The following is a 13,382-nucleotide window of genomic DNA, read 5'->3' as shown; positions in this document are numbered from 1 at the left end:
GGTACTGTTGCACAGGGCTTAGTCTTGGGACCAGCCTGGTTTAGTATCTTAGGCAGTCTGGGCAAGAGGATTGAATACACCCTCAGTCAGTTGCAAACAATCCCAAGTTGGAAGGAGTGTTGAGGGAGGGAGAGCAGGAGGGCTCTGCAGAGAGATCTGGACATGATGGATCAATGGGCTGAGACCAGTTGTATGAGATTCACTAAAGCAAAGTGCCAGGTCCTACCCTTGGGTCACAACAACCCCAGGCAGTGCTACAGGCTGGGGCAGAGTGTCTGGAAAACTGCTCAGTGGTAAAGGACCTGGAAGTGCTGGCTGACAGTGGCTGAACATGAGCCAGGGTGTGCCCAGGTGGGCAAGAAGGCCAATGGCATCCAGGCCTGTATCAGCAATAGTGTGGCCAGCAGGAGCAGGGCAGGGATTGTCCCCTGTACTCAGCACTGGTGAGGGCACACCTTGAATGCTGTGTCCAGTTCTGGGTCACTTACTGTAAGAACACTGAGATGCTGAAGCATGTCCAGAGAAGGGCAATGGAACAGAAGTCCTGTGAAGAAGTAAGCTGAGGGTGTTTAGCCTGGGGAAAAGGAGGGTCAGAAGTGACCTTATCACTCTGTACAACCATAAGAAAGTGGCTGTATCCAAGCAGGGATGGGGCTCTTCTCCCAGACAAGTAGGAACAAAAGGAACCCCCCTCAGACTGTCAGGGGAGGTTCAGGTTGGACCATCAGGAATAATTTTTTTCATTGAAAGGATGGTTAAGCATTAGAAAGGGATGTCCAGAGAGGTGAAAATCAGAGCACCAAATTCAAACGTTCAGGAAATGATTGGATGTGGCACTAAGTGGTGTGATTTGGTTGGCATGGTGGTATTTGGTCAAAGCTTGGACTTGATCTTGAAGGTCTTTTCCAGCCTTAGTGATTCTGTGATTCTCTAATTCTATGAGTCTAATCTTTGCTTTTGCTATTTTAAGTCAGGTCATACCAGGGTGAATTGATTGGTAAAATTTTTCTACCAGTTGCAGAGCTTTCAATTTGTGCATGCCATGTGAAGTATACCTTGGAGTATTAGCAGTCCTGTAAATAGCTGTGGGTAGATGGATCACTGTACAGAGCCCCCTGGAAGGAACAGGCTACTTAAGTAGCCTAAAAAAAAAACATGAGCAAGGAGGGATTTTTTTTTTCTCTAAAAGACCTAGAGGCAAAATCTATTTTTCACAATTTTTAGGGCACTTTTTAATTTATTTAGATCTTATAAAGTTTCAGGAAACTTTTGAACTTTTATTAGGTTAATTTTTATGAGTTTTAATTTTTTTTTATTACTGAAACTAACACTGAAAAGCTTTATTGACTGAAATCCAGTTTTCAGCAAACATATCAAAAGGAAGTTCAACAAACATTTTAAATAAAGTATTAAACACTTACTGCAAAATGTCAAATAGATTTTTTAAAAGGCCAGAATTTTTTCATTACATTTTAAAAGTTCAGAGCATCCCTAGAAATCAGGCAATGATAAGAGTAAATTCAGTTCATTGCACTATTCAGTCTGACCAGGACTGTATGAATAATTTACCTATGTGTGCACATTCTCTACAGATATGAGTCAATAAGTAAATAAGTAAAAAGCTATAATTTTTGACTAATTATGATTGTAAGGAGCCTAAGGAAGAAATGCTGGTTTGAGTCCAGAGGAAACTATGAAGCTGATCAGAGGGCTGGAGCACCTCTGCTGTGAGGACAGTCTGGGAGAGTTGGGGTTGGTCAGCCTGGAGAAGAGAACGTTCCTGGAGACCTCTTGGCACCAGTCAGGAGCTAAAGGATATCCTTAGGAGATATTCTTCCTATGGGTCCTACTTATAGGACACAAGGAGGAATGGCTTCAAACTGTCAGAGGGTGGCTTTAGGTTAGAAATAAGGTAGAAATTCTTCACTATGAGGTGGACAAGACAGTGGAACAGAATTGTGGCAGTCTCTGGAAGTGTTCAAGGCCAGGTTGAATAGGGTTTTGAGCAACCTCCTCTAAGTGGAAGGTGTCCCTGCCTAGGTCACAGGGCTTGGAACTATATGATCTTAAAAGTCCCTTTCAACCCATACCTTTCTGGGATTCTGTGGTGATATGGGCTGTTGTATTTTTAAGTACAACATAAAAGTAACATTTAAAAATTCAATAAAAGGGTGTCATTGTGGTTTGTCAGGTTTGTGCTCTTCATTCTTAATTTTTTTTATTTAATCTCCACCCGGGAAATATTGATGAGGATACAAAAGGAATACTTTGTCATATCTACAGTATCTGTTTCTTGGCAGCCAAGATTTTCACTCCATTTCTGGAGGTTTTAAATTTAATTTTGAATTGTGAAAAAAAAGCATCTCATTCCAGGTGTAAGATTATTAGCAGTGGTGAATTTTACACTTGTGAATATGCTTTCAAATAATATATTTTTAGAGCAGTGCAAAATTAAAGCTGTTGTAATGTTTTGTTTCTAGCTTGGCTCAGTGTTGTTTTAAGATCTTCATCCATCTTAGGCACTTTTGGTAGCAGATTTGGGGTTGTAAAAGAAAATAAGGTATTGAAAATAGGATTACCTATTAGTACAGAGTGGTGAATTTTTGAATATCCATGTGTAATATAAGTATGGACTGGTAAATTTTTATCCTATGATGAAATTATTTTTCCTGAAACTAAAAATAAATTTGAATTATGTCTCAATTTCTCTCCTTGAGCAAAACTTCACAGAAGGAAGAAAATGTGCATGTTTTATCTGTAGTGAGGCTGGGAGAGGTGCTCTTATAAAAGCAGGTGTTAAACTAAATAGATTTTTTAAATATTCCTCTACTATGATGCTGTGACTTAACAACCTAGGTCCCAGTTTTAACTGCAATCCTAGGTTTTTTCAGTGTTTTGATACATATTTTAATGGTTTTGAAAGCAAAATCAGTGAGATACTCCAAGTCAGAAATACAGTTTAATAGGGAAAAAGAGAAAAATAAAATACATGCAATAGTACCAAAGAAAAACCACTGACAGAGTCAGAATACAACCTGACACTCTGCTAGTTAGGGTGGTGGTAGCATCCAGGTGAAGTGGTCTTGTCAAAGTAGTGATTATGTAGAAAGGTCTGGTAGCTCTTGTCCTCTGGAAACCAGTGGGTAAGGGCTGCCTTGGTATTCCAAATATCACTTTTTATCTAGGTAGGAAATGTTTGGCTCCTCCCCCTCGCTGGAGCATCTCCCAATGGGATGATGTAATTTTATCAGTCACACAGTGGGACTCAATGGCCCATTAACAGAAAATATCTTCCTGGAGGAAGGGTGGGTCCTGGGAAAGATAAAGAACATTGCCCCATCTGGTTTAACAGATGGCCCATTAGCAGAGGATATCTCCCACTGAGATAAGGATCATTGCCCCACCTGGTTTCAGCAGATGGTGATAGAATACATAGTTTTGGGCATATCTTTACATTGTTACCTAGGACACTTATTTCAAATTCAGTCAAGTTGCATGTGAAACACTTATATTTTGTAATGTTAGGTATGAGTGCCTGTAAGGTAATAACTGCACCCACAATTAGCCTTTCCTTGATTCCTTTAGGTTGCCCAGTGTTAACCCTCAGAAGACCTGACCTGATGCTGATTTTGCAGATACGATATGTTTATATTCATTTGTTTGGTGGATGTGATATATCTGCCTCTGAAAGTACAGCTCCCTGTTTTGGTCTTGGAATTTCCAGGCAGATAATTAAAGTAATCTCACACCTTCCAGCCTGCATCTGCCACTGTGGAGTGGCTGCCCCAGCTCAGCTCCCCCTGATCATATTCATGTTTGGTCGGCAGTGTTTCATGGCTAATACAAATCATAAACAGGCTGTAAAAGCTGAAGCGTCAATGAAGCCTAGCTTTAAAATTGCTGGAAGCTAAAGTTTTAAAACTGATACTGCAAAGTGAAAAATGAAATTTAACCAGGCACTTTGGTGAAGGAAAAATAATTTATTGGATGTAAGATGAAAAGCTGTGAGAGTAAACATCAATCTCATCTTAGACACATGTCATTGATTGATGTTTGCTCTGTGCTGCTGCCTGGAGGTAAACTCTTTGAAATAGCAAAATAGGTACTTTATCTGTCTGTGGATAGGAGCACAGTTTGTTAAGTTACTGCTTTTTTGAGACCCTGCTACATCTTTATGTTCAATCAAAGTGAAAACAGTAAATCAGAGTAATTGCTTTACCCCATGGCATTCCTGTTTGTAAATGGGAAAAAATACTGTAAAATCCTCGAATTAACTTCTGCTGTTTAGGATAGATAAAAAGTCTAAAAATAGCCAGTTGTAACCTAGGAAGGTATTTTATTGATTGTGCTACTTGTTCATCAAAGGCAACCCCTTTGTTATAATTTAACTGATAGTTCAAATACCATTAGAGAAAATATTTAATGCTCAAAAATTTAAGATTGCTATATCTTGGAATTCCCTATACCCTGTTAGCAATGAGTTTCCAAACAGATACCGTTTATGCTTATCTGGAAATGGAACTGGCACTTAAAACATGAACATGGACAGTGACATAGAAAACACTGCTGTGTTAAGCACAGCAATTCAGCAAGCAAGAATTGCAGCCTCGATTGTTGAAATTAAATCATTGGAGTTAAGACTATTTTCTAAAAATGTTTGGGGCTGTTGCCTTTACAGGGTCTTAGTTGACTCATCCTTTTGAGTTTTAAAATATGGCAGAAATATAGGAATGATGGTACATTAAAATTCAGAATCCAGTTTCCATTCCATTGCGTTTCATAATCACTGTCCTGCATCAGTATTGGACTGCTTTTTTATGGTGTTGAGTTTTTCCTTTGACTTACTCTATTTAACTACTTTGGCATAAATGTAGTAATTCAGGGGAGAATTAGGCCATTAAATATTTAAGAAAATGTCCTAACTTCAGCCTGAAATTCAGTATATTGATTTGTGTGCCAGATTAAAATTTGTGTGGAAATGTTGAGAATAATCAGTATACCATTTTAAAATTTATTTTCTTGAAATATTGCCTGTTTTCCATGGCTTTGAAGCAGTCCTAACTTTGTTCATAATTCAAAAATGACCGTGTGCTAAAATTTAATTTCAGAGATATATGTTTCCTTGCAGAAAACTTGTTCATGGGTCTAGGTTTATTCTTGAAATGCACATATCTTGTAGTCACTTAGGGTATGAGTTGTGTTTTTGAGGTGGGTTTTTTTTTGTTTGTTTGGAACATGATCAGCACTATACTGATCTGGACTGCACCTGGCAGCTTTGGGATGGTGCCAGGAGCAGGTGTTGTAGTCTGATGATGTTTTGATGGAGCTTTTAATTTCATGATGGAAGAAGAAGGGTCACTTTAAGAACAAATGGGGAGGTTGACAAAATCTGGGAAAGAAGCTCAGCCCTGGGAACTAGGTCTTTCCTAGCAAAGAACTGCCAGGAACCCCCATTTTCCAGTTTAAGAAATAGCTGCCTGTTAGCATGAAGCATCAGCTCTGCTTTTGTAATTAATATGTCTAGACTTCAGGTTCTGAATGTTTTGTGCTAAGTGCCACAGGTAGCTGCCAAGGTGAAGGAGATCAGCCTCCTGGGTAAACATTAACTGCAAACAAACAAGCTACTCCTGCTAAATTTATATTGCAATATTTATGTGCATGGGGAGGTAGAAGGAAGATGAGTGTGTATGTGGGTGTTGCAAAGCCCTCACAATTCAGAGAATAATGAACTAAGTCTTTGGACTGGAAAATTATATTGGAAGGTCTGGAAAGGTAAAGGCAAGATTGCAGGGTGCTGCAAATGGTAAATTCAGAAACTGTGGCCAGGTCTCTGCATATACATGTGGTAGCACCTTCCTCTGTCATGCTGGTACAGCTGGCTGGGTCACAGCCCCTTTCCTCTTCTAAAAAATAAGCTGATGCCAAGAAAGGGGAGTACCAGAAATCTCACCCTCAATTTACCCACCTGTGTCTGTAACAGCCTGAAAGATGCCAGCTGTTAGGAGGATGGTGATCATGTAACAGAATAACAGCACCCTTCCAGAATCTCCCCTTCGTGATGCAGCAATTTTGTGGTTTCTGAAAAGGTCAAGCAGCATCGTTAATGCACACCATGTAATTCCTCTGTGAAGGTGCAGTGTTCGTTTGTGGAAAAGGACATCTTCCTCTGAATGCAAATTTGGGTCTTCCCAAACTGAGAATATGTTGGTTCACTGTCACCACCTCGTTCATCATGGAGATTAGTTCTTTTCATTTGGGTTGCTCCAAAAAGTGATATCTGAGGCAGGCAAAGCAAGTCAAGAATAGTGTGCTTTTTTTTCCTTAAAAAAAACCAAAAACAAACAAACAGAAAATAGGAAAGAAAAGGAGATTTTTCAGCACTTAAAACTCTAGGCTATTTATATGATTTCTTTCAGCCTAGCCTGAGACAACATAACTCTTTGGACTTTGTAGGAGATTAAATCCAGCCCCAGGTTTTCAGGTAAAATTATTGCTCTGCTCCTAGGCTGTCCCCTGAGCCATCTCTGTCTATTTCTAATTAAGGACTAAAGGAAACTGTTCCTTCTGATGGCAGGAGCAGCATGAGGAAAGCTGTGAGTGTTTCTGGGGGGAGGCTGGTGCCATCCCACCCTCCCATCAGGAAGCAGCACGCCTGGGCTCTCCTCTGCAGGCTGGGCTCACAGGGAGCCACACTCACCCTGAGCATGGCCAGAGCCTGGGGAGCATCCAGGTAATCTGCCAAAACCTATCACAGCAGATCAAAATTCATTAAACATGTTTAGTGATCCACTGTAAATCTTACCTGGCAAATACCTGGGAGTGAAATTATTCCACATATCCTGGAAGAAGCAGAGAAGGTAGGGGTGCTGTGATGGGGGTGGTGGTGTGCTGAAAGCTCTTTGGGCCTGAGACACACTGGCACTTAGGCACAATTCATTGGTATATCCAGTATTGTGTCTTGGCAGATCTTAGGGATGAGATAAATCAAAAAAGCAATGTGCCAAATTTGAGGTAATTTAATTTCTATAATACAACCTTTATTCATATATAACTTCTGCAAGTGTTTGACTTGTTGCTCATATTCTGGTTCATGTCCTTTAAGCATGAATTTGAAACAGATGCAACATTTTAAAAATAACAGTATACCATTTAAAAACTGTTAAAATTCAACCTTTTGGAATTTGACCTCTATGAAACAAATATAAATGACACTGACTTTTGAGAGGTAAGTGTTTGCATGTTCCTTGGTTCCAAGTCTTACAAAACTGAGCATGCATACTACACATATATATGCATATATCACTCACATATGTACACATGCCCCAGTGAGGGAAAAGTCATGAGGTTTTCATGAGCTTGTTTTTCATGGCTTAGCTATTGAAACAAGACACACATTAAAAGGTACCTCTGGGATTGTTTTAAATTGCAAATTTAAAAAATATAAAGAAGAAATCTATTAAAAAGAATCATTTTCCATTAACTGAAATGTTTGCAATAAAGACAATTATAACAGTTGGCAGTATTCTCCTTGAACCAAAACAAATAAATACATTTGGTGACATACGTTCAAGGAAATGTGATTGCTGCAATGTTCATGCAAATCAGGAGCAGCTCCACAAATGCTAGACATTTTGCCATCTGGTATTACCAAAGGAACACAACTCTCAACTTGTAGCTCTTCCTAACTTACTGCTTATGGATGGTGTATTAGGCATTGTCACACGGTTCTGAGATTTGCATAATCATTCTGAATTACTGCAGGTTGTGCGTTGCATTGCCAGCAGTGAACTCATTTGAGAAGGGAGTTCAGAGACCTGATGACTTGGATGTCTTCATCAAATATATCTCCAATACATGTCCAATAAAGTGATAAAACTGTTCTTCCAGTTTAGGAGTATCACACCAGTGAATTTTAAAATTTGCATGAGGCCTAGTGAAGAATGTTGCACTGGTTTACTTCCTGGAAATTAGGTAGAGACCAGTATTATAATTAATCTCAGGGTAGCTGCCCATCTCTGTTTGGCTGCAGGCTAGAGTACAAATGCAAAGCATCTCAAAGAGTCAAGAGATTCTGGATGGGGACACATAGCTGAGGGTGAAGTTATAACGTGATCTCATAAAACTCCAGAAAAACCCAACCTAACAACAATTACCAAGTGTGGCAGAAAATTTGGTTAAGACACAGGTGGTTGTTGATTGACTCAGTGATAGGAGTAGGCTCGATGGCACAATGTAGTAACTCAGACCTCTGCTTTCACACCAGTCAATGACAACTGCTCTGCCTCTGGTCTCAGCAGCATGGGCAGCATATGCAGCAGGTGATCTCACTCCAGAAACCCATGGGGAGCCCTTCACCATCCCCTTCTTTCTGGAGGAAGGCATTTTCCATGCCAAAACTCCATCCCTACGGTTGCCTTCTCATTACGCTGCTTTTCAAGGAGAGGGTGTTGGTGTGAATAACATGCATTGCTCATGAAAAATATGGGATAAAAGCCAGCCCCAAACCCTCAACCACCTGTAAGTGGTTGTAAACAAGGTGGTGTTTGGATGCTGTTTCCAACCTGCTGTACTGAACCCCTGTGTTTGAGAGCTGTGCTTGTCCCCTGGTGTCTGCCCTCAGACTACTCTGCATTCCAGTTTGAGTTAGAAGCATCAACAGGCAAACAAAAGATTTTCTGTTCATTTAGTGACTGCTGAGGCATTGTTTTAAAATACTAATAGCATCTAACGTATCCTGTGTATTTTCAGCTCTCTCAAGTCTCGAATTAGATAGCTGTTGGCCTTTTGACTGCCTTGCCTGAGGCATACTAGGTAACATCACGTGGGTAGCCAATGCAACATATGTTTTGCTAACTGGGAAGCTGGTTAGCAAGACAACGTTTATCTTATTAACACATGGTGCACTTCCATGACATTAATATATATTCCTACTTTGCAGATTTACTGTGCCAGAAGAAAAACATTAGCTTAGCTAAGCAAAATAGGAATCAGCATACTTGTCACATTGTCCTGAAATAACATGTTGACTTTGTTAGACGTGTTGACTTCCTTTGTGAGGAGAGTAAAACATAATCAACTGAAATGTGTAAACCTGGAAGGTGTTGTTCTGTAGAAATTCAGAATAAAGATTCTCTGGTTTATGTTGTCATGTACTAAACTAGAATTCTGAAAATAAAAAAGGCAATTTTTATTCTCAATGTCTGTATTGGAGCCAAAATTGGTTAATTTCTTAAAATTAATGCTGTTGTGTAATGCAGTCATTTTATTTTCTCTCCAGCTTCACTCTATTAGACATACATACACTGTTGTGCCACTATTCATTTATTCATGTTCTGTGGTTGTGGTAGTGTCAAATCCATCAGAAAGAGGAATTGTTTCAGTAGTAGTTTCACGACTTGGCTGATTAGCAGAGATCAGAAGAAGCAACCTAACTGTGGAAACCACTACAGCATATAGTTTTAACAGCTCTTTAGGGAGCTAGTTAATGAAAGAATCACTACAGAAACACATCCATGTGAAAAAAAAAGGAGCATTTTCATACAACACTCAGAGGATATGTTGTAAGTGGAACATGTTCATAATTTCTATTTACTCACAGCTGTAATTACCAACTGCCTTAAGAGAACTTCTAGTCTTTGTCAAAGTTGCTTAGATATTTCCTTTATCACGTTTCAAGCAGAGAAGTTCTGAACAGACTAGATCCTACCATGTGATTTCTTTTTCTTATTTTTCTGTAAGAATTTAATTGTCTATTCTCTGTGTGAAGGAAACACCAGCATTCCCAGAGACCTGGACCTCCCCAGCCTACTTGAACTGGTGTTCATCTGATTCATGTTTGTGCTTATTTTTGCCATCTGTCTGCGAAACAGAGTTCTTAACTTTTAAATGCATGCTGGTTTGCATGTTGCCCTCTAATTTTTAACTCTATAAATATTTCTCTTTTTTTTTCACTCTTATCTCCAGTGTGTATGAGCCAGACAGAAACGTGCTGCGAAGGAAAGAATGGGAGAGGAGAAATCAGGAGGCCCAGCAGGACAATGGCACATTTAACACGAGCTATTCCCTCTTCAGTGAACCATACAAGGTAGATGCTTCCCAGCTGGGCAAATCTGTGTTTATTTATTTATCCCACAGTACAAAAATGTAGCCTGCAGAAGGCATTGTCCAGGTTTCATCACCCTCCCACGAGTGCTAGCTTCCCAAAGTTCATGGAGAGCATGCATGATTCACTCAGCATCAGGTTTTATCCATATTTATATTTATGCATGTATATAAAGCTTATTCTGGTGTTTAGCAGCACACAAGAGTGAAATAAACTAGAAATATCCCAGCAATATTTGAGATGGAATTAAAACTAGGAGGTGAAGGTGAAGGTGTCCTGTTTTTGCAATACTTAGAAGAAAACAATTGTGTAAGACTAATGTGTGAAGGTCAAGCAATACTGTAAACATTGTGCCCTGGCCAAGGTTAATGCACTGAAATACCTTTTCCCTACAAGAATTACCAAGATAATAAGAAAATTTGTCTGCTATACATTTTTTAACTCCACCAAAAGCAGAAGTAGCTTAGGCGACTCAACTCCCTATGTTGTTCCTCCTGCTAAAGCAGTTTGATGAGGCACAACTGTCTCTCATCAGTTCCTGTTAGAAGGTCAAGTAGGGCCTTCTACACTCTGCAGAAGCTTGAAAATGGTGACCAGGACCAGAGAGCAGTGTCCCATGGGGGCTGCTCCTCTCCCTCAGTTTAACCAATGACTTCCTGTACATATCAAACCATCATCATCAATTTTCTGCTGTGCCTTTCCAGAAATATCCAAGTTACTGTAACAGCTACCACATTGTGCAGCCTTTACCTCCATGCAGCATCAGCTGCCCTTGTTGCTTAGGGTGCTTTAGTGCCTCTTTCCAGGAGACCTATTGGGGACCTGGCACCTGGCTTCTGCTTTGACTTCCATGCTTGTGTTTTAATTCTTGTGCTCCAGGGTCAGCTTTTAGCTTGCTCTTCTTCCAAATTGTTGTTTGTATTTAGTCCCCAATAAAAAAGAAAGATCTGCTACTTTCAAACCTTGTCCCTTGAAGGAACACAGCTCTGTCTGCTGTGAAGCTGACCTCTAGCTGCCCAGATTTCAGATTCATTACAAAGGCATTTAGAAACCATATCAAATGTCTTGAACTCCTCAGTGACCTACTTGAAAATGTCTACCGTGAGACCAGTCAAGGGCTAATCCATGGAAGAAAGCCTGGAAAGCATAAGTCAGCTGTGTCTTGATATTTCTGGAGGGCTGTGCTGCAGTGAAGACTTAATGATTTTCCATTTGGTCCAGTCAAATAGACCACACACATAAAGGACCTGGCCTTTTTCAGGGTCCCCAAGTAGTATTTTGTCTGTAGCACCTCAAGTGGGTAATACTGAAGCTCAAATCACTTATAAAAGTGTTATCACTTAGATAATTACTTCTGTGCCAATGTACCAACTGTCATGAGTGATGTGCCATGGACACACCAGTAGTTTCTGAGTTAGGATGTCAGAAGACACCTCTGTGCAACCACAGTATAATTCCATCAGCTTTAGTAGGAGTGGATGAAAAATCATTGCTGTATCTAGAAGCAGAGAGGATACTGAGTGGATAATCCTATGAGGCAGCCAGAATAATGGCTCCATCCCTGCTTCTTACCTTCAACCACTGTGTCCCTATTTTGAACAAAGTGCAAAGAGGTGCTGCAGAAACACATCCTACAGTTTGTCAAGGAAACGTGGGGAAAGGCAAAGCCCAGGGCTGTAATTTGACTCACAGCTGTGTTGGTGTGGCAGAGTTGCTTGGGGTGATCAGTCATTCTGATAGTATTGGACATCAAAACTTTTATCAGTGGCATACTCTGAATGTCATGGGTACACTGGCAATGGACCACTGGGCTCTCTGAACTCAGCCAAGCATTTGTGAGCCTTCAGTGTGGGGGGAAAGAGCTGTGGCTTGGGCATTTTGATCTTACTGTAGAGAGAGCCTAATTGCAAAAGAGGAAACCTTTCTGCAAAAGCAAAACTGAAGCCCACTCTACTCCCTTTAAAGATCATGCTCACCTTTTAGGGGTTTCCAGAGGGGAATGAAGTTATAGCAGGCATTCACTGCAAGCTCTGTTTAAATTCAGTATTCCTCTGCACAGCTTGAGAAACATGGGCTAAAGCCAATGGATATGCCATTCAGAAGACCATATCTGAAAATCAAAGGCAGACTGGAAATCTCTTAAATCTTATGTCCTCTCTCACCTTGACATATATCACTACTACTGTAACACTGAATTTCCTCAAAAATCCTGGCTCTTCAGGTTGCCCCTTATCCTTTTCAAAGTATCCATAGCAACCCTTTATGAAGGATTACAGGAAATCCAGTATCTTTTACATAAAATCTCTTTTACAGGGGAGTGAAAAAGTAGGAAATTAGTTTTGGATATTTTCTGGACAGAAAACCTTGCCCCATTAACTATGTAAGTATTTTTAGTGAAGAAAAAAATTCTGATGGCTTTCCATGCAGCCATCAGGTTTATTTTTAGAAGTGTTATATGTTGCCATCTTCAAATGCTTGGATTTGTCTTGCTTTGCAGAAGAATATCAGAGCACTGTAAGCTAGACATGTTTGCACAGAATGCTTTTCCTACTTAGGAATTTTGTGACCATGTTTTCCCTGTGGGAATGCTTAAATAAGGCCAGCAATATTTCAGAGAAGATAATAGGACAAACTAAAGCTCATAACAAGTTACCTCAGATCCCATCGTGTTCCCTAGAGGATGTAGGTGAACTCTCCTGTATGAGATCAGCTCAACACAAAATCTCACCTGAAGCTGTCCCCAGCACATCTCGAAGGAATAAATAGCACAGCCCAGTTGTCAGCATATGCCATGATACCAGTTTGTTGCAGTTATTCTTGGTTATCTGGAATCTCTCAATACAAAATGTCTATGTCTGACCTTCACATCACATCCATGTAGAAGACAATCTGATGGCTTCTCTGAGCTATTGATAGTCTACAGATAACCTGCAATTAGGCTTTTGTTTCCTTTCCATCCACAGAGCAGCCATCAGAAAAAAACAGAGCTTTAGGGAAGTTTGACTTCTTAGGTGCAAACCTTGCACACAGATTTGTTTATGCTCATTGGGCCAGAGGCAGACAGGTGGAGAGCTGTCCTCACAAGATGTCCACACTGTGGGAGATTTGTGGGTGCCAGGGGCCCCATTTCATTTGGTGGTCATTGTTGCCATGCTCCTGGCAGGGAAAAAATCTCATGTACACTCTGGCTGAATAATAGTGAGTACAGGCCCAAGAGCAGATTTCCTGCCACAGGGTGAAGCTGAAAAAATACTTCTCTACAAGGTATCCACACAAGGTG

General features: G+C 40.2%; 1 protein-coding gene across 3 annotated transcripts in view; it reads left to right on the top strand.

Moving 5' to 3' along the window:
• AFF3 (ALF transcription elongation factor 3) overlaps positions 1–13,382 on the top strand; it is a 310,637-nt gene that overhangs the window by 38,897 nt on the left and 258,358 nt on the right. For all 3 annotated transcript variants that reach the window (XM_079299766.1, XM_079299765.1, XM_079299764.1), the window contains exon 2: positions 9,964–10,084. In XM_079299766.1, coding sequence (XP_079155892.1) covers positions 9,964–10,084 — 121 coding nt within the window. The remainder of the gene's footprint in view (positions 1–9,963; positions 10,085–13,382) is intronic.

The sequence above is a fragment of the Erithacus rubecula genome, assembly GCF_903797595.1.
Source record: "Erithacus rubecula genome assembly, chromosome: 1".
In the NCBI taxonomy this organism is placed as follows: domain Eukaryota; kingdom Metazoa; phylum Chordata; class Aves; order Passeriformes; family Muscicapidae; genus Erithacus; species Erithacus rubecula.
The sequence above is the reverse complement of the archived record's forward strand: the minus strand, read 5'-3'. Positions and strand labels throughout refer to the sequence as shown.